The sequence below is a fragment of the Stigmatopora argus genome, chromosome 3 (genome assembly GCF_051989625.1).
Source record: "Stigmatopora argus isolate UIUO_Sarg chromosome 3, RoL_Sarg_1.0, whole genome shotgun sequence".
Classification (NCBI taxonomy): domain Eukaryota; kingdom Metazoa; phylum Chordata; class Actinopteri; order Syngnathiformes; family Syngnathidae; genus Stigmatopora; species Stigmatopora argus.
The window spans coordinates 23,039,323-23,067,266 of NC_135389.1; the positions used below are offsets into that span (position 1 = coordinate 23,039,323).

Sequence of the window (27,944 nt, forward strand, 5' to 3'; positions counted from 1 at the left end):
TCATAGCTAGGGGAAATTTAGCATACAATTAGCCTAGCATGCATGTTTTTGGGGATGTGGGGGGAAAACGGAGTACCGGGACCAACCTGGATTTCAACCCAGGACCTGGGGTCCAGGGTTCGATCCCAGGGGGGGTCCTCACTTTTTTGAGTTTTTGTGTGGCTTTTCTCCGGGTACTCTACTTTCCTCACCACATCCCAAAAACATGCTAGGCTAGCTGGTTGAACATTCGAAATTGCCTTAACTCTAGCTATGATTGGTTGTCCTTTATCTCCTCGTGCCCTGCGATTGGCCGTTCACCAATTGGGGGTGTCCTTCAGGGTGGTGTCTAAAAGTCAGCTGGGACAGGCTCCAGCACCCCCGTGACCCTTGTGATGATAAGTTCTTAAAAAAATGAATGAATGACTGGTTTAAATCCAGACAAAATGCATGATTGGCCAAAACCTGGAAGAGGGAGGAGTCTAAAAAGGCATACTTTTCGGCGTCCAATCGCATCTGCTCCCTCCGCTGTCTCCTCAGCTCCATGCGGTGCTCAAAGTCGTCATCCATGATGGCCCCAAGATTTGCTTTCTGGCTAGAGAACACAAAGAGGAGCATTTTGTCGGCAATCGGGCCAAAATGTTATTTACTTTTAAATCATCTTTCCCCATGGCATTCATTCTGTTAAACCAGGGGTCGGGGGAACCTTTTTGACCAAGAGAGCCACAAACAATTCCTATTTTCCAATGTTATTCCTTGTGAGCCATACTACCAATTTAAAAGTCAAAATACATACAGGTAAACAAGTGCCTTTTCATTTTTTTTTGTAATTTCACCACTTTTAAAGTGGGAAAAAAAGGAATATTTTTTAACAGATTCTTATGCTTTTGCTAATCAATGAGAGGATGCATTCCAGAAGAGTCTACTACAAAAAAATGAAGATTAAAGCAGTTCTAGATGTATTATCTCAGTTCGGTCACCAGCGATTTCCATATTTTAGCTCACAGGTTGGCAAAGAGCCAGATGCACCCATCAAAAGAGCCACATGTGGCTCCCGAGCCATAGGTTCCCTTACCCCTGTGTTAAACAAAACAAAAAAATCCAAATTAGAAATGTATGTCATGTCATGTGTTTTCCAATAAGGAATGGCTTTATGGAAAATAGCGGAAAGAATGAAGACATTTTTTCTCAGAATGGCAAGCGATTGGCTTGCCCACTGTTTTTTTTCTTCTTCTTCTTCTTCTTCTTTTTTTTTGCCATTTGTCAAGGCCACCAAGCCTGGATTGTATCCATCCGGCTGCCTGCCTGAAGTAGCTGCAGGAATTCCTGCTCCTTCTTCTCGCAGCCACTGGAACTACCACAAAAGGCAACGCTGCTCCTTCTGCCTCCTCCTCCTCTTCCTCCTCCTCCTCCTCCTCATTCCCTTCGACTCACTTTTTACGCTAACGTTCACGCCATCACTTGCTCTACTTAATGTTTCCGAGTCTACGATGTTGGGAGTACTTTTGGGTTAGCCTTGTTTTTTTTTGGACGGATTGTAAACGCTTGTCGGAGGCCAAGCCGTCGTCCATTGGGTTTCATCTCCACGTCTACGAGCCGCAAACTTCATTACTAGCCATTTAGCACCGGGGTCGGGAACCTTTTTGATGGAGAGAGCCATAAACAATTCATATCTTTTTAAATGTTAATCTTTGAGAGCCATGCTCCGAATTTAAAAGTCGACATACATGAACATGTGTGCCTTTTTTTAGTCACTTCACCACTTTTAAAGTACAAAAAGTCTCTGAATTCTTTGGACAACATTGTTCCGTTGTTGCTAATCGATGAGTATCAATGAGAATATCCATGCAGAAGAGCGTAATGAAAAAAATATTATGATTATAAGGCGCTGTAGGTAGTGTCAACGCTATAATACCAACGTAAAGATCCTATTCCTGCGCTTTCTCACCAGCAATTTCCATAGTTTACCTCACAGGTTAGCGGAGAGCCATTATGCACCCATCAAAAGAGCCATATGTGGCTCCCGAGCCATAGGTTCCCTACCCCTGCATTAGCACTTAAAATGGGCTAAATGTCTGTAATTAGCGCGCCATTCATTTTAGCACATTTACAGCAAAAAGGGCGTCTCGGCTCTTGAGTCGTTAGCATGTCGGCCTCGCATTTCTGGGGTCCTGGGTTCGATCCCAGGTTGGTTCTTCTGCGTGGGTTTTCTCCGGGTACTCCCGTTTTCCTCCCACATGTCCAAAAAAATGGATTGGACACGCTAAATTGCCCCTAGCTATGATTGGTTGTTTATCTCCTCGTGCACTGCCATTGGTCACCCATTCAGGGTGTCAACTCGGTTTTACGTGGGCCGGACCATTTTAGATATAATATTTAGATTTTTTTTAAATAAATGGATTAAAAGAACTGGATTAAAAGCCCTGAATATTCTGTTTTTTTTATAGATCTAAAACAATGTTTATTTTAGCTTTTTTTAAATATATTTTTAGATTTTACAAAATGCTTTTTGAACTAAAAACACAGAAAAATGGATTAAAAAAATGACAATTATTGATTAAAAAGGGGGGAAATCAAGACATTTAACATACATACATTCAGGGTGTCTCCCCCATCTGGTGCCCAAAGTCAGCTGGTATGGGCTCCAGCACCCCCCCCCCCCCCCGCGCCCCTCGTGAGGATAAAGCAGATCAGAAAATGAATGAATGAATTTCTCGTCGAGCCATTCTCAATGCTCTCAATCTAAACATCGGCGACAAATAAGGCAACGAGAAGCGTTTACAATTCATCCAAAAGTAACGGCCGCTTCCTCGACATGACCAAACATGGTCACTTTGGGGGGGCCGGCCGGCCGGGAAGGGCCACTCCTCGCCATAAAACAAATTCCAAACAGTTTACTCGGCTTGACACACACTGTCGCCGGAGTTAAAATGTTAAAATGCTTGGTTAGGAAAACAAGTGCCCTGCAAACAGGGGATTAAATGGAATATTCTGTTTATTTGTCAAATGCATTGATTTTTTTTTTTACGTAGCAATGTATCGTAATGCTATCGTTGCATGGTCTCCCTCTAGTGGTACGCTAAATAATGACTGCCTGACTACGCTGTTGTTTTTAAGCTTTAAAGTTGAATACATTTGAATTCTTCTTTAATATCGCTTTGATTATAAACCTTTATTTCAGTGTGCAATGCTTTACGACAGGGGTGTCGGACTCGGGTTGGTTCGCGGGCCGTGTTAACGTCAACTGGATTTCACGATTTTAGATGTAATATTTAGAATTTTTTTTAAATAAATGGATTAAAAGAACTGGATTAAAAGCCTTCAATATTCCGTTTTTATAGAACTAAAACAATGATTATTTTAGCTCTTTTAAAATATATTTTTAGATTTTACATAATGATTTTTGAACTAAAAACACAGAAAAAATTGATTAAAAAATGACAATGATTGATTTAAAAGGGGGAAAATCAGGAAATTTAATATACATCTATACTCCATTTTAATTTGGATTTTTTTTTAATATAAATGGATTAAAAGAACTGGATTAAAAGCCTTGAATATTCCGTTTTTATAGAACTAAAATAATGTTTATTTTAGCTCTTTTTTAATATATTTTTAGATTTTACATAATGATTTTTGAACTAAAAACACAGAAAAAATGGATTAAAAATATTGATTTAAAAGGGGGAAAATCAGGACATTTAATATACATCTATACTCTTCATTTTAATTTGATCCTAAAACAGAAAGTCGGCACTCATGATTGACTTTCCCGGGCCACACAAAATGATGCGGTGGGTCAGATTTGGCCCCCGGGCCGCCACTTTGACACATGTGCTTTATGATGTAATCATTATGATTATTATAGTTAGTTTACTTTTATTTTATTTCATCCTGTCCGCTCTCAGCTTGGCTTCCTCGCTTCATATATTTAACCGTTTGATCTGCGTGAATAATAATTCAGCTTCCCAAAAGTGGTTATTTTTTTTATATATTTTCCAAAAATATCCTTAAAATTGTAACTGACAAGTCATCACTTTTGGCCATCGGAAACTTAAAAATTCCACATTTAAAAATTCCTTGTCATCTAATCTCAATATTGTTGTTAATTTCTTTCTACTGGATGACATCATTTAAATAGGTACTTTGTGTATATATATTTTTTAAAGAACATAAATAAATACATGAAGCAGCACTATTGAAAGCTGCAATTGCAATATATCTTCCTGTTCGAGGCTGGCCTGGCCCAGTGTCGCCATCGGCCTCGCCTTTTAAGGAAACGGTCCCGCATTTAAACGGCCAGCAACGTTTACTGTGGCGCGGCAGCGCAAATCGACTTTCCCAAAATAAGATCTTTCCATCGAGATGGCTCCGAATGGACCTTTCCAACGGCTTCCCCCGGAGACGACAAATATCAACGGCTCCTCATTTCTTATACTCTTGCTAAATGTCGGCGTTAACACTACGTATTGGAGCACAGGTGTCAAAGTGGCGGCCCGGGGGCCAAATCTGGCCCGTTGCATCATTTTGTGCGGCCCGGGAAAGTCAATCATGAGTGCCGACTTTCTGTTTTAGGATCAAATTCAAATGAAGAGTATAGATGTATATTACATTTCCAGATTTTCCCCCTTTGACATCAATCATTGTCATTTTTTAATCCATTTTTTCTGTGTCTTTAGTTCAAAAAACATTTTGTAAAATCTAAAAAAAAAATTTTTTAAAGCTCAAATAAACATTGTTTTAGATCTATAAAAACTGAATATTCAGGGCTTTTAATCCAGTTATTTTAATCAATTTACACAAATAAAATAAAATTTCAAATTAAAATGAAGAGTATAGATGTATATTAAATTTCCCGATTTTTCCCCTTTTAAATCAATAATTGTCATTTTTTAATCCATTTTTTCTGTTTTTAGTTCAAAAATCATTTTGTAAAATCTAAAAATATATATAAAAAAAGCTAACATAAACATTGTTTTAGATCTATAAAAACTGAATATTCAAGGCTTTTAATCCAGTTCTTTTAATTCATTTATAAAAATACAAAAAAATCCAAATTAAAACGAAGAGTATAGATGTATATTAAATTTCCAGATTTTCCCCCTTTTAAATCAATAATTGTCATTTTTTAATCAATTTTTTCTGTTTTTAGTTCAAAAATCATTTTGTAAAATCTAAAAATATATATAAAAAAAGCTGAAATAAACATTGTTTTAGATCTATAAAAGACTGAATATTCAGGGCTTTTAATCCAGTTCTTTTAATCCATTTATAAAAAAAAAATCTAAATATGATTTCAAAAATGCTCCGGCCCACATGAAATGGAGTTGACGTTATTGCGGCCCACGAACAAACCCGAGTCTGACACCCTTGATCTAAGGATCTAATTGACATGTCCAACATTTAAACAAAGATTTGTACATCTTTTAACCGAGTATTTCTTTTCAAGACTTCTGGGCTACTCCCCTTGCTTATATGGATACATTCGAAATGACAACAGAAGTCAATCAAAAAGACACATTGCCCATTCAATTTCGAGCATAAAAGAGTAGTAGACGTTGAAATAGAAGCCCCGAGAGATAGCAGCAGCCAACTTTCCAGTCCGTAAACTTGTAAAAAAATCATCAAAGCATCCTGACGGAGGCCAGATGGGGACTTACCCGAAGGGCAAACAAACCACGGTCAGCGCTTTCCAACTGGAAAACAGGACCGACGGAGCCCGCGGACGTTTTTAAGGTCTCGACGGGGAACGGAAGCTTCAGCCCCACCCCGATCTGAACGCCCACTCGCCTTGCTTTCGTTTAGTCGATGCGTCCGTTTGGGTCAAGTTTGTCATTTCGTCAACAACGACATTCCATTAAAAAAAGAAAAAAAAGTCTAGAGCACATGTGTCAAAGTGGCGGCCCGGGGGCCAAATCTGGCCTTGAGTATGTTTCTCAAGGAATAAAATTTGAAAATAGGAATTGTTTATGGCTCTCTATGTCAAAAAGGTTCCCGACCCCTGGTCTAGAGGGTTGAAAACTATATTCATTCATTTTCTGAACCGCTTATCCTCACAAGGGTCCCCGGGGGTGCTGGAGCCAGTCAACAACGGGCATCCTGAATCCGGCGGCCAGCCAATCGCAGGCCACGAGGAGACAAAGGACAACCATTTATAGCTAAGGTAAGGCAATTTACAGTCTTCAACCAGCTAGCCTAGCATGGATGTTTTTGGGATGTGGGAGGAAACCGGAGCACCCGGAGAAAACCCACGCAACCCCAGGAAGAATACGCAAAATCCGCTCAATGAGGACAATTGTGATTTTTAAATGGAGGGGTATATTAAATGGGGCGTATATGAAATGGGGGTATATTAAAAAATAATAATAATGAAATAAATATCACATAGGTTTTCTTGAATTAAGTTTTTTTGTACTCATTTACAATAAAAAATAACCAATAATATAATATAACGTAATATAACATAATGTAACGTAACACATAACGTAATGTAACATAAATAACGTAACATAACGTAATGTAACATAACGTAACGTGACATAACGTAACATAACGTAACATAATATATCATATAATATAATGCCCCCCTTTAATATGCCCCCCTTCAATATGCGCTCCCCTTTAATATGCGCCCCCCTTTAATGTCCCCCCCTTTAATATGACCCCCTTTAAAATGCCCCCCTTTAATTTCCCCCACCTTTAATACCCCCCCTTTAATATGCCCCCACCTTTAATATACCCCTCTTTTAATATGCCCCCCTTTAATATGCCCCCTCCTTCAATATGCCCCCCTTTAATATGCCCCCCCTTAATATGCCCCCCGTTTAATATAATATATTTAAAATAATAATAATGATGAAATAAAAATCACATAGGTTTTCTTAAATTAAGATTTTTTTTGTACTCATTTACAATAAAAAATAACCTATAATATAACGTAACGTAATGTAACGTAACAAATAACGTAACACACAACGTAACACAACGTAACACATAACGTAACATATAACGTAAGGGTTGGAAAATCTAAATTAAAATACTAATAATGATCATGAATCAAATTGCATTCTGGAAATTTTAAATAAAAAAAACTACATTTAAAAAAAAAAATCTTTAATCTTACATTTTTCTTTAGATTTTCTGCAAACAGTGATTGGCAACAGCATAACAATGTTATGTTCATTCAGAATTTTTGTGTCTCCTTTAAAAGCAGTGAAATGACTTTAAAAAAAAATGCATCCATTTTCATGTATTTTGACTTTTAAATTTGCCTCTCAATCAATAACATTACAAAATATGATTTTTTTTTGACCACTCATCTATTAAAAAGGTTTAAGTGCTTCCAAAACAGTAACAATGTAAACACGGACCACTTTCGGCATTGCCGAAAAAGACTCTCAACCGCTATTTCATGAAAAAAATGATTGACGAGCAACGGGTTGTCGACAAATATTCGATGACGTCTTCACGCAAAAACATTTTTGAGCTGGGGGCACGTATTTATTAAAAAAAAAAAAGTGTGTGATGTCTTTTCACCAAAGATGCCGTCTGCATATGACGGCCATTGAGCAGTAGCATAACATAACACGTTTCCTCTTAGCAGCACTTTTTTTTTTTAGCTAGGGCGAGTGCATTATTTAGTAAACAAACCATCAGGTCACATTTATCGAGGGACTTTTTTTCCCACAGTGGGCGACCGGTCAGGCGAGCGCGCCTTTCACATTAAGACTTGATCTAGTCTCATCGGGAGCAGTCTTTTTTATTTTGGATTCCGACCTTTAAGAGCCAATCAAGTGGACCCTTTGGCTTTTCCCTGCTCTTCCACTTTCTTAATGGCCGCCTGAATCTTCAGCTGGTCTCCCAGGAGCTGGCGCGCTTTGACGGGCTTCAGTCGCTCGTCCAGTTCCAGCAGCACCGGGACCCCCGTCGGCAGAGTCACCTTGGCGATGTCGTCGTCCGAAATTCCTGTTGAAATGGGAGAAATGACCCTCGTTTGAAATTTGAGGCGCCGGCGAGGAAGTTCATAAACCGATGACGGACACATTAGCGAATGGTTGGGCGGTATTCTTAAAAGGTCAACGTGGATGTTGAACGTAACCTAAACTTGGTGGCCTTTTTCAGCGGGTTCAAGCTTCCATTTTTGGCGCCACACTTGACGGGAAAGCTGCGGCTCGGTGGTACTTTTCAATGGAAAACAACAGGCTAAATAGGTCTCCATCAACACAATAGATTTTTTCAGATAACTTGAGTACAGTGGTACCTCGAGATACGAGCTTAATCCGTTCCGGAACTGAGCTCGTATGACGAGATTCTCGTCACTCGAGCGGACGTTTTCCATTGAAATGAATGGAAAACAAATGAATTCGTTCCAGCCCTCTGAAAAAACACCAAAAACAGGATACATTGGATTGGAAAAAATGTTTTATTTCTTCTAATTCGCCATCTATTAACAAAGTAACACATAACTAGTGGTTTAATAGTAATAAAATGTGTTTAATCTAACTTAAATTGGGCGGATTTCGCCGACGGGAGACAGAGACGCGCAGAGGGGGCGGGGTTCGTTTTTTTTCCATGACAACGCACTCGTAAACGAACAAACAAATGTAAATTAACTTGGATGAATATATACAGACACACTCAAACATACGTTTAATGTAACTTTACACAAAACTGAATTCTAGTTTTGTCTTTTGTTACCTTCGTTTTCCGGGTTAGCGGTTTGCCACGCCTCCGCCCACCCTCACGTTCGCTATCGATGGACTGTTTGCTGTTGTATTCCCTTCAAAATATTCCCAAAATGATGCACACAAATGTCCTCACAATAGGATAACGCACGACCATTTGCCAACGAGAAATAGTTTTTAAAGAACGATCGCGGAAGCTTCTTTCCTTAGAAAGAATAACAGGAAATGACATAGCTCAGCTTCCCACGTAGTGATTGTGGGTAATGAAGTTTTATTCTGAGAAAGGTTGCCATTGCCTATGGGTGTTTTGTGCACGAGTATACTTCATTACCCAGAAAGCCTTCTTTTTGCATGCGCGTTGTGCGTTTCCTGGTCCGAGGAGAAACTCGTCTGAATTAATCGTTCCGTGCTCGTAAATATTGTTATACACGAAAGATATGCAAAAAAGACCTGGCTTGGTCGCATCACGAAATTTTGACCGCATAACGGGCGAATTATTCGATCGAAATTTCCCCCGTAAGACGAGCATTTTGTATGACGAGCGGTCGTATGACGAGGTACCACTGTACAAGTACGTACTACAATGTGCTGCCAATTTTTTCTATTTTTTATTTTATCCTTGCGTTTAAAGTAGTAGCCATTTGGAGATGACACAGAACAGTACGTGACAGAAGAAATCGAGAAAATAAAGTAGTAGTAAATGTGAAGCGTGGCGTACCTTCCAGGTGCTTGAGCAGAGCCCGGCAGCTGTTCCCGTGAGCCGCGACCAGCACCGTCCTGCCCCGGCGTATCTCGGGCGCCACGGCACTCTCCCAATAGGGCAGCAGTCTGGCCATCACCTCCTTCAGGCTTTCCGCCCGAGGAAGCTCCTCCTTGTCCACGTCGCACGCGTCGTACCTGCGATCGGCGTAGATCTCGCCGAAGTACGGGTGCGACTCGTCGATGGCGGGCGGCGTGACGTCGTAGCTCCTCCGCCACAGCCTGACCTTCTCCTCGCCGTGGAGTGCCGCCATCTCCGCCCGGTTAAGGCCGATCAGGGCGCCGTAGTGGCGCTCGTTGAGGCGCCACGACTTGACCACGGGGACCCACTCCTGGCCCAGGGCTTCCAGGACCAGCCAGGCCGTCTGGATGGAGCGGCTCAGGATGGAGGTGAAGACCACGTCCAACTGGTAGCCGCCGTCCTTGAGGAGCCGGCCGCAATCGCGGGCCTCCTGTACGCCATCTTGGCTCAGCTTCTGGTCCACCCAGCTGCAGAAACGGTTCTCCCGGTTCCACGCCCCCTCCCCGTGCCTCAGCAGAAAAAGTTTGTACATGGAAATCTGCTGCGAGGCCAACCTGAAGTAACACAAGAGCAGTAGTATATTAAAAGCCAACCAACAGAAGATTAGTAGTAAATAAAAAAACAACCAACAGAAGATTTGTATAGTAGTAGTAAACATAGTAGTGGTGGCTGTAGTAGTTGTAGTGGTGGCTGTAGCAGTGGCGGGCCGTCAGGGCCTTCAAGGCCTACTCTGCTGGCCTAAGAAATATCTGAATCATATATTATATTTTGTCCATCAATAATTATGAAATAATTCCAAATTGTCTGTTGGCTTCCTTTCCCCCTGGTTGCACTGCTTCCAGATGTGTGTGTTTTCATATTGAAGCATTTAACCAATCACATTTCAGCCATTATTTGTTGCCAGGGTCAGAAATCTGCCTCAAGGCCTTCACAACCAGTTCTGCGGGCTCTGCTGCTTTAAACAAGCGTCGATAAGACTGTTGATTTAACCAATCAGATTTCAAGTTGACAACACTACAATGTATTAATTAGAATAACAGCAACGCTGCTAATTTATGAAAACAAATCTGAAAAATCCAAATGCATTTCTGTTCTATGGAGTAGATTTGGAGATGCTTTTGGTATAAAAAAAAAATGCTGACATTTTGCAACCCGAGCTATAGAAAGTCATCCCCATATTATTGTACATTACTATTTTTAGCTTTACTATAATAAGTCATGAAGCAATCTAACTCGTAATCGTGTTTGTACGTGCATTCTGCAAGTTAGTCGATTATATTCCATCATTTCTGTTTACGTAGTTGTAACATTAGGCTTTACTTAATGTACGCGAACGCGGCTGCTAGCACCACCGAGATTAAGGTTCCCCAACGTGAAAGCAGCTCAATTACCGGGCAGAAGGAATGATATAAAATCAAAATCATTTCATGCCCAAGTCGTCTTACCCTACGTGTCTTTTAAATCCGTTTGGGATGTAGCGGCGACGATGTTGACAATATTTAGCCCGGCCATGAACGCGTCTGTGTGAGGGGCGGTTGATTGACAGCATGCCGGGCCAATCGGATCACGGGAAGGCCCAGTACAGCTAGCGTCATGACCATATTTGGAGGAAGAGCGACTGCTTTATGATTGGGGGAGCAGGGGAGGGGCTGAGACATGGCGCCAATCCAGAGGGGTTTAAAAAAAACACGGCTAGGAGCTAATGCTACGCAAAACACGGGTCTTTTTGCTTCCTGGTTTGCGAGTTTTATGTTTACAGGTGAGGTTAATTAGGTTGAAACGTTGATTGATACCATGAATTCTTTATTTGTGGTGGAAAGTAAGTGAAAGTAGATTTTTCGTATAATGTGTACTTTATAATAATGATAATAATCGGACATAAGCCATGTCAGGGCTGCATAGGGGGACTTTAGATAAGTTAAAACACCCCGGGGTATACATATACAGTGGTTCCTCGACGGAGTAAAATGGAACATTGCGGATTTCAGGTTCGGGAGTCCGTAGTTTAGTATTTTCTCTCTTCAATTATTACAAAACATTTTGATACTTGTGGTCTGAATTGATGTTTTGGGTTTGTTTATTTGACAGCAAAACGGCGTTTTAGTGGTATGCTAGCACGTCACAGTTCTGACATCCGGCTTTTGCTACAGGCAATGTGGGCGACTGCCCAGGGCGCAATCTATTTAGGGGCGCACCAGAAACAGACGGTCGGTTTCGAATTGCGAATTCCCAGTCCGCCCCCTGTCACTATACAAAAAAAAAGCTAATTTACAAAGGTCTCTTTAAAACTACTATTTTCACTGGCAACATTTGGCAGGCAACAAATTAAAACACATGTACACATAAATGTTTATATTTTTACGACCACATCATCAGGACTAAGATATTGTGCTACACATGATAGTTTGTGCTCACTGCTATTGTTGACAGGATAATAAAATGATATTTTCCTTAATTATTATTATTTTTTTTACAATATTTCTACTGAAATCGGATGATAGTTTTGCTATTTTCATTCACTGGCCCGCATTAAACAGCTTCATTCTGCCCTCCATCCCCGACATGGCGTCCACATTCTTACGCCAGTCGGTCACTTCTTCTTTCTGTGGGTAGAGATTTTGTTTGCGGTCAATAATTGCATTATTTTTTTTCTTTTTTTCGAACGGGTATGTGAGTAAAAGCCAAAACAAATGCTCACTTTCTCTTCTTCTTTCTTGACAGTCTTGAGATTGGCTTTGAAGTCCACGGATTCTTTGACCTTGGCACCCAAGAGCGCTCCCAACATGGCGTCCGCGGACACCCTCACCCTCTTCAGGTTTGGTCTCTTCATTTTGCCCTTCAACTCGAAAATCTTCTGGGACAGGTCGCGCAACTTTGGTACACACCAAAAAAAAAAATAAGTTTGCTTACCTTAGTGCACAGCCTATCCCAGCTAACTACGGACGGCCAGCCAATCGCAGGCCACGAGGAGAGAGAGGACAACCAATCATAGCTAGGGTTAGGCCACATGTGTCAAAGTGGCGGCCCGGGGGCCAAATCTGGCCCGCCGCATCATTTTGTGTGGCCCGGGAAAGTAAATCATGAGTGCCGACTTTCTGTTTTAGGATCAAATTCAAATGAAGAGTATAGATGTATATTAAATTTCCTGATTTTCCCGCTTTTAAATCAATAATTGTCATTTTTTAATCATTTTTTTCTGTTTTTAGTTCAAAAATAATTTTGTAAAATCTAAAAATATATAAAAAAGCTAAAATAAACATTGTTTTATATCTATAAAAAATGGAATATTCAGGGCTTTTAATCCAGTTATTTTAATCAATTTATAAAAATAAAAAAATCTAAAAATTATATCTAAATTTCCTGTTTTTTTTTTTCCCCTTTTAAATCAATAATCCATTTTTTCTGTGTTTTTAGTTCAAAAATCATTTTGTCAAATCTAAAAATATATTTAAAAAAAAAGCTAAAATTAACGTTTTAGATCTATAAAAAACTGAATATTCAGGGCTTTAATCCAGTTCTTTTTATCCATTTATAAAAAAAAATATCTAAATATTATATCTAAACTGGTCCGGCCCACGTATTATTACTATTACTACTACTATTACTACTAATACTACTACTATTACTATTATTATTACTATTACTATGATTTATTATTATTATTAAAATGATTCCAAAATCGCGTTTTTTCACACTGTCCTAAGGTCAGCAAAAATTGATGTCTGTGGACTTCTGCTTCGAGTGATGCAAAAATAAGTCATGTCATGTTTTAATCGCATAATTTTATGACTTTGCTCCAAATATGACTTAAATCTCCTAATATTACGCAAAAAACAAACATTGAGGTTACAGATTTTACCTCACCAAAAGTTAGATTTGTAATGAACTTAATTGTAATTAATAAAAAATGGAATCTTTTTCTATTCCTATTATTCTATTAACAGACCAGCGATCGGATCGGAAATGATAAACGACCTACCTCCACGTCATTTTTCCCCACTTTTGAGGCAATGTCGTAACGATCCTCATCCACCGCGTCGATCTTCTGGTGTAGCTCTTTGCAAAGAGTCTGTCGACATCCACCCGTGTACGGCGTATGCTAAAGGCAGACGTTAGCATTTTACGACATACTTGCAGGTCCTGCGTGGACAAGCCGGACAGCTGGAGCTCTGGAACTCTCTCGCTCAGGGTTCTCTCGCGTTCCTCTTGTCGTACTTGCTTGTCGTTCTCCAACATCACCATGGCTTTCTTCATCATTTTGGTCTGGCGGTAAAAGTGTTCGCTCATTGGCTACCAGACGTCCAATTCATTCGACCTGAGCTCTTCCCAGTTCGGATTGAATTGGACGTCCGTCGCCGCCGAAGGCCGACAAGGTGGCGTACCTTCAAAAATAGTCTGCGCGATGCAGATATTTTTGGTTTCTAGAAAAGAAATGGAATGATACTTGGAGTTAAAAAATAGCATCGAATAAAGACGTGATTCCATTTCACTTTTTTTTTTTAGATGCTATACAGTGAGTGGTACCTCGACATTCGATCTTAATTCGTTCCGGGACTGAGATGGTATGTCGAGCTTTTCGTAACTCGAGTGAACGTTTCCCATTGAAATGAATTGAAAATAAATTAATTCGTTCCAACAATCTGAAAAAAACACCAAAAACAGGATATTGGATTGGAATTTTTTTTTTTATTTCTTCTAATCTATCATTAATTAATCCATCTATTAACAAAGTAACACATAACTAGTGGTTTAATAGTAATAAAATGTGTTTAATAGAACTAAAATTGGGCGGATTTCGCCGACGGGAGAGAGAGATGCACAGAGGGGGGCGGGTTGGAGTTTTGGGCTTCGAATTTCCACGACAACGCACTCGTAACGGAACAAACACATTTAAATGAACTTGGATTAATATATACAGACACACTTCAACATACGTTTAATGTAACCTTACACAAAACTGAATTCTAATTTTGTTTTCATTTTTTTTTAACCTTCGTTCTGGGCGGGTTAGCCGTTTGCCACGCCTCCACCCCCACATTCGCTATCGATGGACTGTTTGCTGTTGTACTATGCCCTTCAAAATATTCCCAAAACGATTCACACAAATGTCCTCACAATAGGATAACGCACGACCACTTGCCAACAAGAAGTAGTCTTGAATGTGCGATCGCTCCATTAACGGGAGCTAACAGGCTAAGGAAGGAATAACAGCCTACCCACGTATTGATTGTGGGTAATGACGTTTTATTCTGAGAAAGGGTGCCATTGGCTATCGGTGTTGTGTGCACGAGTATACTTCATTACCCAGAAAGCCCTGTTTTTGCCCGCGCATGCGCGTTGTGCGTTTCCTGGTCAAAACGTTAATTCGTTCCAACCCTCTGAAAAAAAACACCAAAAACAGGATATTGGATTGGAAAAATGTTTTATCTCTTCTAATTCGCCATCTATTAACAAAGTGACACATAACTAGTGGTTTTATAGTAATAAAATGTGTTTAATATATCTAAAATTGGGCGGTGTTGTGTGCACAAGTATACTTCATTACTCAGAAAGCCCTGTTTTTGTCCGCGCATGCGCGTTGTGCGTTTCCTGGTCAAAACTCGTCTGAATAAATCGTTCAGTGCTCATAGATATCAGTTATACACGAAAGAGATGCGGCAAAAAAGACAGTGCGCTACAATGATAAACAGCCTCTCATGTCATGGCCAACTAGCTTGGTTGCATCTGGAAATTTTTCTCGTATCTAGGGCCAATTATTCGATTGAAATTTTCATCGTACCTCGAGCATGTCGTAGGTAGAGCTGATCGTAGGTCGAGGTACCACTGTACTTTGAAAAATTAGAATAAACAATTCAAACTTACCGAACTGAGCGTGTACGCAGAGGGTGACGGGTCCATCGGTCATTTGAAAATGATGATAAGAAGAAGAATTACATTTCAAGCAGGAGTCATTTTACAATTCTAATTAAATGCTACTCACGCGTCAGACATGGTTTCTTGTTTCTTCTTCTGTAAGGAGATGAAAAAATAATAATATTAATACTAATATCTTCAAATAAAGTAAAACAATTTCATTGTAAAGCATTCCAAAAATGTGATAGAGCAATACGTTGTCAGGAATAATTATTTGCAACTTGATTTCACACTTTTTTTTTTATTTCTCCTCACATTTTATTCTTACCTTACACAAACTGTGAGCAAACTGCTGGTTGGCTGTTGGCTGTCTTCTTTTGAGAGATGCTGAGCGCACAAACGGGCTGCTTTTATAGATTGTGTGGCCCTTGTTTTTCAGCGCTTCTCCAAATAGACACTCTGTCCTCACCATTCTTGCCCCACCATGCTCTATTCTTATTCCGTGTGAAAATGTCCACCTGTGAGGCCTTCTTGTGGACCTCCTTGTGTCTTCTACGAGTTCTAGCGCCGCCTAGTGGGCTTGGAATGAATTCATCTCTCCAGTTTGAAATCGTGCCAAAACGATTATCCATCTAAAATGACGTGTCAATATATTCTCCAATGACTAAATAGAATTAAATGAAACTACTTACCATTTGTTTGATTCTGCAAAGTCAATAGGAAGGTGTTTTATTTGCAAAGTGGTGCTGCCCCCCTAGTGGCGATTTATACCCAATGATTCTTAAAGTAGCTATTGGTACCAACAGTGGCATAACAATCCGTAAATTATACACAAATAAAACGAATTAAAATGGAAGGAAAATAGACAAATGTTAACATTCTACTTTGAAGGCTGTTTTTGATCAAACGTTTCATTTTAAAGAAAATATTGTATAGCATTAAATGTCTCTGGCCCCTTTTGTACATTTCCTTTGTCTTACTGGTGTTGATGTAGTATGTATATATATATATATATATATATATATATATATATATATATATATATATATATATATATATATATATATATATATATGTATATATGTATATATGTATATATGTATATATGTATATATGTATATATGTATATATGTATATATGTATATATGTATATATGTATATATGTATATATGTATATATGTATATATGTATATATGTATATATGTATATATGTATATATGTATATATGTATATATGTATATATGTATATATGTATATATGTATATATGTATATATGTGTATATGTGTATATGTGTATATGTGTATATGTGTATATGTGTATATGTGTATATGTGTATATGTGTATATGTGTATATGTGTATATGTGTATATGTGTATATGTGTATATGTGTATATGTGTATATGTGTATATGTGTATATGTGTATATGTGTATATGTGTATATGTGTATATGTGTATATGTGTATATGTGTATATGTGTATATGTGTATATGTGTATATGTGTATATGTGTATATGTGTATATGTGTATATGTGTATATGTGTATATGTGTATATGTGTATATGTGTATATGTATGTATATGTATATATATACAGATGAAATAGTATCAAATGTGAGGAAAATCGAGTTATCAAAATATTGTTGTTTATTTGGTTCTCAACACTTATGATATAAAAGGCGAGGATTTATTAATTCCACTAAAAAGTGGGCAAGTATTTTGATTTCTTTGCTTTTGTTTTTACTGTATGAAATGAATTTCCAAACTTGTTTTGGTAGCAAATCCGGAAGGTGGCAGTATTCACCCGTCTAGTCAATAATACCATCGAAGAAGAAATACCCGACGCCACCAAAACTGCCAAACGAATGAACTCGTTTGAGTCCAATATCCTTGTAGTTGCCCTTTTTAAACTACCGACACACTGTATGACCTTTAAAACGTATGTTTTTGTCCCGATAATGACGTTTTTTTAATCAATTCGTCAGAGTTTGCTATCGTAGCTTTCATTTCCGAGCTGTCAATTCGGAGATAGCGGAAGTCGATTCTTTCCTCAAGTTACCGTCGACGTCCGCTCCGCAAAATGTGTAAAGTCCAAATTTTGAGGGCGTTGGTGGCCAAGCGATTAACGGAGGCCGCCGACGAGATAGTCGGAATCTTCGAGAGCACCATAACGGAGTATGAAAACGAACTGCGCCGCTCTCGAGAAGAGAACGAGTGGCAGCGACAGATGCTGGACGCGCTTCTCAAGCCCACCGTTTGCATTCAAGGTTTGCACCTTTGACACTTTATTCGCGTCATGCTACAAGAGTTATTTTTATTTTAGACCTCATTGGTTTACTAACATTTGACAAAATTTGACCTCAATACAATAGTTCAAAATTAGATAAGTATAATAATAATCGGACATGGGCTTTGTCATCATCATTGACTCGACAAAAGCCTAATTGTCGTCATCATACCCAGAAACTGCGTATGACGAAATTGGTATAACTAATGATTCCTTTTCATGCTACAAAGTCATTTCGATTTTAAACTGCATTTGTTTTCTAACATTCATTCATTTTCTGAACCGCTTTATCCTCATTACGGGCGCGGGGGTGCTAGAGCCTGGTACACGGTTGATTGGTCGCCGATCTTTTGGTCGCCGATCTTTTGGTCGCCGATCTTTTGGTCGCCGGTCTTTTGGTCGCCCGGAAGGTTATTGATCATTACCATTGAAATCGTTGCTCAAATTCCCTAAAAACAAACTGCGAATGACTATTTAGTCATACTTAATGCCCTAGTAATTATTAGGCTGAAGAAAAGCTCAAAATTTCCCGGACTTTTAATGTTTTTTTGTTGGAGAACTTGTTAAGACCCTGACGGAACTGACGTCGCTTCTTAAAGGGACAACGCATGTACATACAAACTCTTCTACACTCACACGTGGGCTCAGTGAAACTGCTCTTGGCCATTGTTGGCTTTTATTCATGCGCAGACCGTGTTGTTTTACCTTGTTTTGTCGCCGGTCTTTTGGTCGCCCGTTGTTGCGGTCGGGGCGACCAAAAGACCGGCGACCAATCGACCGCACACGCTAGAGCCTATCCCAGCTGACTCCAGCAGACGAACAACCATTGTTTACTAACATTCTACAAAATTTGACCTCACTACAATAGCTCAAAAATAGATAACCAAAACCTCATGCGACACAATGGAGAAAAAAAACGTGTCATTTGGATTTTTAGACTGCATTTGTTTTCTAACATTCAACAAAATTTACTCTCCTGCAGAAGTCCAGCAGCCCACGGTCAAGAAAGAAGAAATCACCCCCGAGCCAGATGATTGGCCCGCAGAAGTGCACGAAGAAACCGAGCCCTGCAACATTAAAGTGGAAAAAATCTGGAGCATCCAAGAGGGAGAATCACGGACCAATGCCGGAGATGAAGTCGAGCCCTCGTGCGTTGATCCCGAACCGGGTCAGGATCCACGCCAGCCGGAGCCCCAAACCGACATCTTGACAGCAACGGAAACACGCCAACCCCACCCAGAAGCATCCCGACCGCATTCCCGTTCGGTGAGCTCGGACTCCTCCCACCGAGTCCCCCCATCCAACCACGACTCCCCAGGCCACGTGAAGCGCTTTCGCTGCGGCGACTGCGGCAAAACGTACACGACGGGGGGCGCCTTGAAGAGGCACACCATGAGCCACTCCGGAGAGAAACCTTACGCCTGCACCGTTTGCGGTTGGAAGTCGTCCAGGAAGTGCGCTTTGGTCTTGCACATGATGCGACACACGGGGGAGAAACCTCACCGCTGCTCGCTGTGCGGGAGACGGTTCAGGCACACCTCCAGTCTCTCGAAACACGCTTGCCTTTACGCCAAGGGGAATCCGTTCCCCTGCTCGGTCTGCGGCGCCGTTTTCCCCAGGAAAAGCGCTTTGGCCTCTCACAGGAAAACGCACAACACGGAACCGGGCCATTCTTGCTCCGTTTGCGGCAAGAAGGTGACCAACGCTAGCTATTTGGCCATGCACATGAGGATACACAAATAACTAGGAGCTGAGTCTGGAGTGAGAGCAAAGTCGTGGCGGCGGGGGGGTGTCGGAGTCAAGTTCTCAAATGGGGTCATTGGTCAAAGGATTAGAATAGTCGGCAGAAGGTTGTTAGACGTAAAGTTCTAGCTCAGGGTTGGGCAAACTTTTCGGCCCGGGGGGCCACATTGACTTTAAAAATTTGACAGACGGGCCGGGTCAGCACAAGATACGATACATAAGAAAAACTGCATCCGTTAAGAGTACATATGAAACCTAAACAGAAAAAAAGGATTAAAGTATGAACAGACTCATCACTCATCTGGGATTTATGGGGTGCTTTATTGGTTTTCATCAGACTAAAGGTCTGTTCACACACATTGCATTTCATGCACAAACTGTTTTTTCTCTTGTAGCTTCACATTGAGCTCGTTCATGTGTGTCAGGATGTCCACAGTAAAAGTTAAATGTTCAGAAATGTGTCAGTATTCAGGGAGTTGAACTTGTCACATTGGAGATCAATTAGTTCCAACTGCAACTCCTGTGGAACCGTTTCCGGGTCTTGTGAGAAAGGACATGACACCAGCTGTCAATTTTTCCAAAATCACAAAACCGACGGCAAAATTGCTCAGGCAGGTCATCCAATGATTTCCTGTATTTTTTCACATGCGGGGGCCTCTTTTAACGCAACCAGTGTGGGGAAATGAGCAAATGACTTGTCTGATATTTGCTTGAAAAATAAAACCAGCTTGGTTTTAAAGGCGGAAGTAGCTCCCACACACATTTACATACTTTTACTAGGCTAGTGCGCCATCTATCGGGGAAATGATGGTATTTCAGGAAAATGAATGAGGTCATTGATTTTTACTATAATTTGGACAACGTCGGCGGGCCGGATTAAAAAGCCTAACAGGCCGTAGTTTGCCCATGCCTGTTATAGGGGAACCTTCCGTTCGCGTGGTAATCAAGTTAAAAACAAGTGTTTAATCATACAATAATAACATATGGAAAAGGAAGCAGCCGTAATAAAATATATGAGTAAAATATGTCATTGTCTTCATTAGATTATATGGTTAAAATATATCATAGTCTTCAAGGCGGAAGATCTACCGTGTTTTCTCGCATATAAGCCGCTTTTGTCGGACAAATTAATCAGTCTGATTAATCAGACTTTGCCCAAAGTTTGGTCGTTGTCATAGAAACTATACAATACCCTGTTTTCCTATATAAAGACTGACCCACTGTTCATTCGGAGAGAGTTGCAAGGACAACAGACTGAGCGGTTCACAGCTGTTCGAGCTCTCTCCCCATCCTGCAGTCTGGTAATAAACTTATTACCTATTAAATTGATCTCACGCTTTCTTGACCTGCTTCTGAAGTTGTATTTTCAGATCTATCAGTTCACTTGCGCCAAGTTGCCTGCGATAGGCTGGTCTGACCATGACGTCGATGTCGATTTGTGTCTTCATGTGCGGTGCCAACTGGTTTAAAAATGGGTTCAGATGTTTAAAATGTATCTGTACCTCCGTTTTTCAGCAGCAAAATAAATCTCTAAAATGTTGAGTCGTATTTCCTGTCAACGTGAGCAAGATTGATGACCTGAACTGATAATTAAAACCTTCCTGAGTGCGACGATCCAGTTCAACAATTCACACGGTCTTCGAATCTTTGTGCCGGGACAACATATTCTTGCAAATTTGACGATGGTGCTAAATGTTGTAGTCTTTTACTCTTGTTTAGCAACAGGTTTTGCACCTTCCTATTTTCTTTGGAGGCCTGACTGCAGACAACTGGTGAGAATTTAATGGGTCGCCGTTTGAATTGAGAATGCTCATTCCGAGTCCTAACAGTCATTTTTTTCTGTGTTTTTCAGGGTCTCCAAAGCTGCGTAATTACACGTAAGTCTTTAAATCCACGGACACTGAAAATAGATACATACCTGTTAACCTCGGCCAATTGCTTCCCTTATTAATGATTGCAAATCCCCTTATTAAGTGATTATAAACCGTACAAACACACATTTCCTCACCTTAAAGTCTAAAATCTTTCCCAAAGTTTCATATGCACTAAATTTAAGATTCTGTAGATGTCGCTGATAGCTTGACTGTCTGGGTACATTGTTTGCTGACACGCTATATTTATATCAAGGGTATGTGGGCCGGACCATTTTAGATAGATTTAGTTTTTTTTTTAAATGGATTAAAAGAACTGGATTAAAAGCCAAGAATATTCAGTTTTTTATAAATCTAAAACAATGTTTATTTTAGCTTTTTTTACATTTTATATTTTACAAAATGATTTTTATAGATCTAATACAATGTTTATTTGAGCTTTAGTAAGGGAAAATCATTTATTTAATCATTTGTTTTTCATTTCAAAAGGAAATCAAATTTTTCTTTAATTATGTTAAAAAATTGATTAAAAAATTACAATTATTGATTTTGAAGGGGGAAAATCAGGAAATTGAATGTACATCTATACTCTTCATTTTAATTTGATCCTAAAACAGAAAGTCGGCACTCATGATTTACTTTCTCGGGCCCCAAAAAATGATGCAGTGGGCCACATTTGGCCCCCGGGCCGCCACTTTGACACATGTGATTTATATATATAGTGAAAAGACAAACGTGAGCATATGCTTAAATCATGACAATATTAGCCGTCGATGATGACGTTTTGGTCTGCTACCAGTGTCCGAGACGATCCGGATTAGATCCCAAATGACGAAAACCAGATCGCTTCTACAAAAAAACGTACTTAAATTTCCCGTACAAAAGTTGTTATAAGGCCTACACCATTTGAAATGATCAAAAAATGTCTTAAATGCAGGAAAAAAAGGTTGCCAGGTATGTAAATAGCCGTCCTAACCCTAACCCAGACGTCATTTTTCCCCAAAATGTCAGCGAATTGCACTGACAATTTGGAAGTGGTGGCCCGACGAGACACGCCCACTCCACCGGGATGGGGTCCGAGCAAGGTGGGAATTGCTCAGGACCACCACGTGGACGTTCCCATCCTAAATGTAACATTGATTCTCAGTTCGGATGGTGAGTAACACAATTTTTTTTGTTTGAAAGCGTTCCGACTTGTAATGATATTTCCTCGTAGCGAGCATATTGGAACTCCGTGGAACGCGTTTGCGCGTTGTTGATCGACATACGAATGGAAGCTTGTGTCTGCAGTTCGCCTACAGACTCGACCGGCAACTCAATGATTCGGGCCACGTAAGAACCGAATGGAGAGAGTCTTAAAACTAGGCCACACCATTGACTGTCTTTCTCACTCAGTGGACCTTTTCATTTCCCGGCTTGGTGGTGGAGGCCGCTCACACCTATCTGATGTCGGCTTTTAATTTGCCGCTGCCCGATGTTGGAGAATACGCCGTCACCACACAAGTGACGATTCCAGGTGAGCCGGTTAGATGGCTATGATTCGGACTTAAAAGTGAGAATTGTGAGCACGACATCAGAATTATGAGAACATTGTCAGAATTTTGAGAACATTGTCAGAATTTTGAAGTTAAAGTCAGAATTTTGAAGTTAAAGTCAGAATTTTGAGATTAAAGTCAGAATTTTGAGATTAAAGTCAGAATTTGGAGATTGAAGTCAGATTTTTTAGATTAAAATCAGAATTAACAGAATGTCAGAATTTGTAAACAATGTCAGAATTTTTAGATTTAAATCAGAATTCTCAGAATGTCAGAATTTGTAAAAATCTGAATTTTGAGAACACTGTCACAATTTTTAGATTTAAAATCAGAATTCTCATAATGTCATAATTTGTAAACAATGTCAGAATTTTGTAAAGAATGGCAGACTTTTGATAATAAAATCAGAATTCTCAATGTCAGAATTTGTAAACAATGTCAGAATTTTTAGATTTAAATCAGAATTCTCATAATGTCAGAATTTGTAAAAATGTCAGAATTTGTAAACAATGTCAGAATGTTGTAAACAATGGCAGAATTTTGAGATTAAAATCAGAATTCTCAAAATGTCAATTTGTAAACAATGTTAGAATTCTGAGAACAATGTCTCTCATTCTGAGACCATCAGAATTCTCAATTTAAAGATATGAAATACAGTAGAATTTCATAAAAGAAAAAAAAAAACATTTTTGCAAATATTTGAACTCCAAAACTTGAAATACGACATTGTTTGACATTCCAAATGTTAACATTTTATTTCACGAACAGGGTGTGCTCACCGGAGCGTCCGAAACTCCCAGATGTGTTTAGAAAATGGTGCGTTCCTTCCCACCCTCGTAAATAAATACAACGCTCAAAACACCATCAAATCTAAAAGACGGGTGAGTGTCCAGCAATGGTAATGGTCTCCCGACTTTTCCCGATTCTATTTTCAAGGCAGTCTTTGGGACCCTCGAAGCACCACTCGTTTATCGGTGGCGAGACATCAAACCTTGTCTGTCGTCGTGGCATTTGAAGCCGACCGCCATTCCAGCGTGTATCAAGTTTCCGTCCAGAACCGCGGCGTCCATTTTGCAGAGAATGTTTCCAAGGTAACCGCAATTTAACGCTGATTCCCACTCTATTATAGGCAGCTATTATTTATTGCTTTGCTATGTATTTACAGTGGTACCTCGTCATACGACCGCTCGTCATACAAAATGCTCGTCTTACGGGGGAAATTTCGATCGAATAATTCGCCCGTCATGCGGTCAAAATTTCGTGATGCGACCAAGCCAGGTGGCCATGGCATTTTTTTTGCATAACTTTCGTGTATAACAATATCTACGGGCACGGAACGATTAATTCAGACGAGTTTCTCATAGGACCAGGAAACGCACAACGCGCGGGCAAAAAGAGGGCTTTCTGGGTAATGAAGTATACTTGTGCACACAACACGAACCGATAGGCAATGGCAACCTTTCTCAGAATAAAACTTCATTACCCACAATCACTACGTGGGAAGCTCAGCTATGTCATTTCCTGTTATTCTTTCTTAGGAAAGGTCCCGCGATCGTTCCTTAAAGACTACGTATTTCTCGTTGGCAAGTGGTCGTGCGTTATCCTATTGTGAAGACATTTGTATGCGACATTATCGAAAAATTTTGAAGGCAATACAACAGCAAACAGTCCATCGATAGCGAACGTGAGGGCGGAGGCGTGGCAAACCGCCAACCCGAAAAACGAAGGTAACAAAAGATTACAACAAAATTAGAATTCAGTTTTGTGTAAAGTTACATTAAACGTATGTTTGAGTGTCTGTATATATTAATCCAAGTTAATTTAAATTTGTTTGTTCCGTTTACGAGTGCGTTGTCGTGGAAAAAAAACGAACCCAAACGTCTCTGTCTCCCGTCGGCGAAATCTGCCCAATTTTAGTTAGATTAAACACATTTTATTACTATTAAACCACTAGTTATGTGTTACTTTGTTAATAGATGGCGAATTAGAAGAAATAAAAAAAAAATCCAATCCAATATCCTGTTTTTGGTGTTTTTTCAGAGGGCTGGAACCAATTAATTTGTTTTCCATTCATTTCAATGGAAAACGTCCGCTCGAGTTACGAGAATCTCGTCATACGAGCTCAGTTCCGGAAGGGATTAAGTTCGTATCTCGAGGTACCACTGTATATCTATTAATGAACCTATCAATTTCCCATACAGGAAAACACAACATCTCTGAGTGTCACCTTTTGCTTGGATGTGTCCCAACTCTTAAAGTGCCAATTGCTAATCACAGTGAGTCTTTTTTTAAACCACCCCAAAAAAGAGGAATATCTTTGTATCCAAGTGAATAACGTTCTCTTTTTTTCCCGTCACAAGATCAAGCCATTTTTCCCCAAATGCATGAACGAGGGCTGTCGTACAGAACAGATGAGTGTGGATTACTGTACGCGTAAGTACTGCAAAAAACACCGGACCTTCCTGTACGGTACACGATGGGACGGCTTAAGCCACGGGTCAGGAACCATTTCGACAGGGTCGGCATAAACAATTCATATTTTGCAATGTTGTTACTTAAGAGCCGCACTCAGAAAGTCAAAATACATGAAATTGGGTGCCTTTTTTTTGTAATTTCACCGCTTTTAAAGCACAAAAAATCTGAATTCTTTTGGCATAACATTGTTAGGCTGTTGCTAATCGACGAGTATCCATGCAAAAAGGTCTAATTACAAAATTATGATTTTTTTATTTTAATTGTTGATTTTAAAAAAATGATTTTCCAGCTCAGACTCCTATGATTAATTTGATTGATGATTATTTCATTTCATTTTTTAAATTTAGATTTTCCTGCTCGCGCTCCAATGATTAATTTGATGATTGTTTTATTTGAATTTTTTTTATTTAGGTTTTGCTCTCGGACTCCAATGGTTAATTTAATCATTCCTCTCCGATTAATTTTAATCTTTTAGATTTTACAGCTCAGACACCAATAATAATTTGGTTGATGATTATTTATTTTATGTTGATTTTCCTACTCAGACTCCAATGATTAATTTAATCATTTATCTCCGATATATATTTTTCTAAAAAAAACATTTTTAGATTTTCCTATTTGGACTCCAATGATTCATTTAATCATTTATCTCTGATATACATATATATATATATATAAATGTATATATATGTATATATATATATGTGTGTATATATATATATATATATATGTGTATATATGTATATGTGTATATATGTATATGGATAGATATGTATGTATATATATATATATATATATATATATATATATATGTATATGTATGTGTATATATATGTATATATATGTATGTATATGTATATATATGTGTGTGTGTATATATATATATATATATTCCTACTCGGACTGCAATGATTAATTTAATCATTTATCTCCAATATAAATATATATATTTTTTTCATTTTTTTTTTTTAGATTTTCCTACTCGGACTCCAATGATTAAGGGCGTGGTGGTGTTGATTTTTGTCGCTGTTTGTTTTTCCCTCCTGTGGACTGCTTCTCATAAAGGTAATGGATTTTGATTTAAACCTATAAATGATTTTACCCTCGATTATCGTGATTTTTTTCCCCACTGTTGATTATTTATTTATTTTTTAATTCTTTTATTTCATTTTTTTAAGTTCATAAAAATGCGAAAATCCACGCTGAAACTCGTAAGCCACTTTTGCTACTGGGAAAAAAAGTCACACGACTTTGCGGTTATTCCTTTATCGTGGCCATCTCCGGTCTAACCGCGATATTCAAAGGATGACCCTCCATTTGTCTTCTTACCGGTCTCAGGCGGCCCCAGTCTGCCGTCCCCCACCGCCGAACCACCGCCGCAACGTTTCCAGGTGCCAGAAAGAAAAAAAGTCCTGATCCTGTACTCCCTGGACCACCCGTTATACAAAAACATCGTCCTGAAGTTCGCCGCCTTCCTGACGGCCCAATGCGGCACGGAGGTCATCCTGGATCTACTAGATTCCACCCACCTGGCAACCCTGGGCACCGTCCAATGGCTGGACTGGCAGAGGGAGCGAATGGAAAACTCCTCGGATCAAATCCTGCTCCTCTGCTCCAAGGGGGTCCAGGCCAAGTGGAGAGCCATGTGCGGAGGAGGCCAGGGGGGGCGAGTCCTCCTGAGGGAAGACCTCCGCTCGCCCTGGGGCGACACCCTCACCCCCGCTCTGGGCCTGGTGGTGCCCGGCCTGCTGCGCCGCGCTTCCTTCGACAAGTACGCGGTGGCTTACTTCGACGGGATCGGCTCGGCGGAGGACGTCCCCCGGCCCTTCAACGTCACGCTTCGCTACAATCTGATGAGGCAGTTCGAAGAGCTCTTCTTTCGAATCTTGGACGCCGAAAAACAAGGGCCGGGTCGGCTTCGGCGGATCCCGGGTCTGGCCGAGGGGGACTACCACCTGTTGCCCGCGGGTCGAGCGCTGATGGAGGCCTGCGAGCGGTTTCGGGAGTACCAGCGGAAGAACCCGCGTTGGTTTGAAGAGCAGCTGGTGGAGGACTTTGACATCCAAAACGTCAACTGATGAGGAAAGGATGGACATTTTTATTAGCGCGTTGCTATTCGTCCAGGCTTTGGCTAAATAATATCAATTGTGCTGCATTTTAGGACAACGACCACTTCACTTTTTGCTGATTTTTATCCTGGCATTTTTTTGCCGTGTGCGACTATTTTTTTAAGCATTTTTTTTCTTACTTTCTTACTAACGGGCCGTATATGGCCCGCGGGCCGTAGTTTGCCCATGTCTGCTTTAATGGTTTGTTGTTGTTTTTGTACATAGCATTATTGCATTTTCTCGCCAATATATTCATTCATTTTCTGAACCGCTCATCCTCACAAGGGTGGCTGGGGGTGCTGGAGCCTATCCCAGCTAACTACAGGGACTAGCCCGTGGCCTGTGATTGGCTGCCCGTAATTAGCTGGGACAAGGACAACCAATCATAGCTAGGGTTAGGCAATTTAGTTCAACCATTTTGTTCAACCAGCTAGCCTAGCATGGATGTTTTTGGGATGTGGGAGGAAAGCGGAGCACCCGGAGAAAACCCACGCAAGCCCGGGGAGAACACGCAAAATCCGCACAGTCAGGACGATTGTGATTTTTCAAATTTCAATATTAATCTAAAATCTCAAATCTTTGATCGTAGCTGTTCCAAACAAAACCAGTCTGAAAGAAACAACCAGCTAG

General features: G+C 39.9%; 4 protein-coding genes and 1 long non-coding RNA gene across 7 annotated transcripts; 3 read left to right on the forward strand and 2 right to left on the reverse strand.

Annotated features, from left to right (window-relative positions):
- Positions 1–7,075: 7,075 nt before the first annotated feature.
- On the reverse strand, positions 7,076–11,012 carry bpgm (2,3-bisphosphoglycerate mutase). Its single transcript, XM_077596245.1, has 3 exons — positions 10,890–11,012; positions 9,382–9,998; positions 7,076–7,944 (listed from the first exon to the last, which is right to left on the reverse strand). Exons 1-3 carry the CDS (start codon positions 10,991–10,993, stop codon positions 7,769–7,771), a joined length of 897 nt encoding a protein of 298 aa, XP_077452371.1. The 5' UTR covers positions 10,994–11,012; the 3' UTR covers positions 7,076–7,768.
- Positions 10,747–15,964, forward strand: LOC144071285 (uncharacterized). 2 transcript variants are annotated; one of them, XR_013299593.1, is made up of 3 exons: positions 10,747–11,203; positions 12,166–12,259; positions 15,737–15,964. It is a non-coding gene; the product is annotated as an uncharacterized LOC144071285 (long non-coding RNA). The 2 variants fall into 2 exon arrangements; XR_013299594.1 differs by lacking the exon at positions 15,737–15,964 and adding an exon at positions 13,389–13,702.
- Positions 11,500–15,345, reverse strand: LOC144071283 (troponin I, slow skeletal muscle-like). Its single transcript, XM_077596246.1, has 6 exons — positions 15,307–15,345; positions 13,827–13,865; positions 13,576–13,707; positions 13,424–13,513; positions 12,143–12,316; positions 11,500–12,047 (listed from the first exon to the last, which is right to left on the reverse strand). The coding sequence occupies exons 1-6, from the start codon at positions 15,340–15,342 to the stop codon at positions 11,961–11,963; spliced, it is 558 nt and encodes a 185-aa protein (XP_077452372.1). The 5' UTR covers positions 15,343–15,345; the 3' UTR covers positions 11,500–11,960.
- A 1,144-nt stretch (positions 15,965–17,108) lies between the features above and the next one.
- LOC144071280 (uncharacterized) lies at positions 17,109–19,699 on the forward strand. The gene is made up of 2 exons (XM_077596244.1): positions 17,109–17,562; positions 18,565–19,699. The coding sequence occupies exons 1-2, from the start codon at positions 17,376–17,378 to the stop codon at positions 19,323–19,325; spliced, it is 948 nt and encodes a 315-aa protein (XP_077452370.1). The 5' UTR covers positions 17,109–17,375; the 3' UTR covers positions 19,326–19,699.
- Positions 19,700–20,806: 1,107 nt separating this feature from the next.
- Positions 20,807–27,816, forward strand: LOC144071396 (interleukin-17 receptor A). 2 transcript variants are annotated; one of them, XM_077596454.1, is made up of 10 exons: positions 20,807–21,202; positions 22,208–22,351; positions 22,487–22,528; positions 22,592–22,712; positions 23,500–23,547; positions 23,668–23,822; positions 24,933–25,007; positions 25,092–25,164; positions 26,179–26,271; positions 26,545–27,816. In XM_077596454.1, the coding sequence occupies exons 2-10, from the start codon at positions 22,349–22,351 to the stop codon at positions 27,282–27,284; spliced, it is 1,350 nt and encodes a 449-aa protein (XP_077452580.1). In that variant the 5' UTR covers positions 20,807–21,202; positions 22,208–22,348; the 3' UTR covers positions 27,285–27,816. The 2 variants fall into 2 exon arrangements, with proteins under 2 accessions (XP_077452580.1, XP_077452579.1); XM_077596453.1 differs by lacking the exon at positions 20,807–21,202 and having other exon boundaries at positions 22,164–22,351; positions 22,413–22,528.
- The last annotated feature ends 128 nt before the right edge of the window (positions 27,817–27,944 follow it).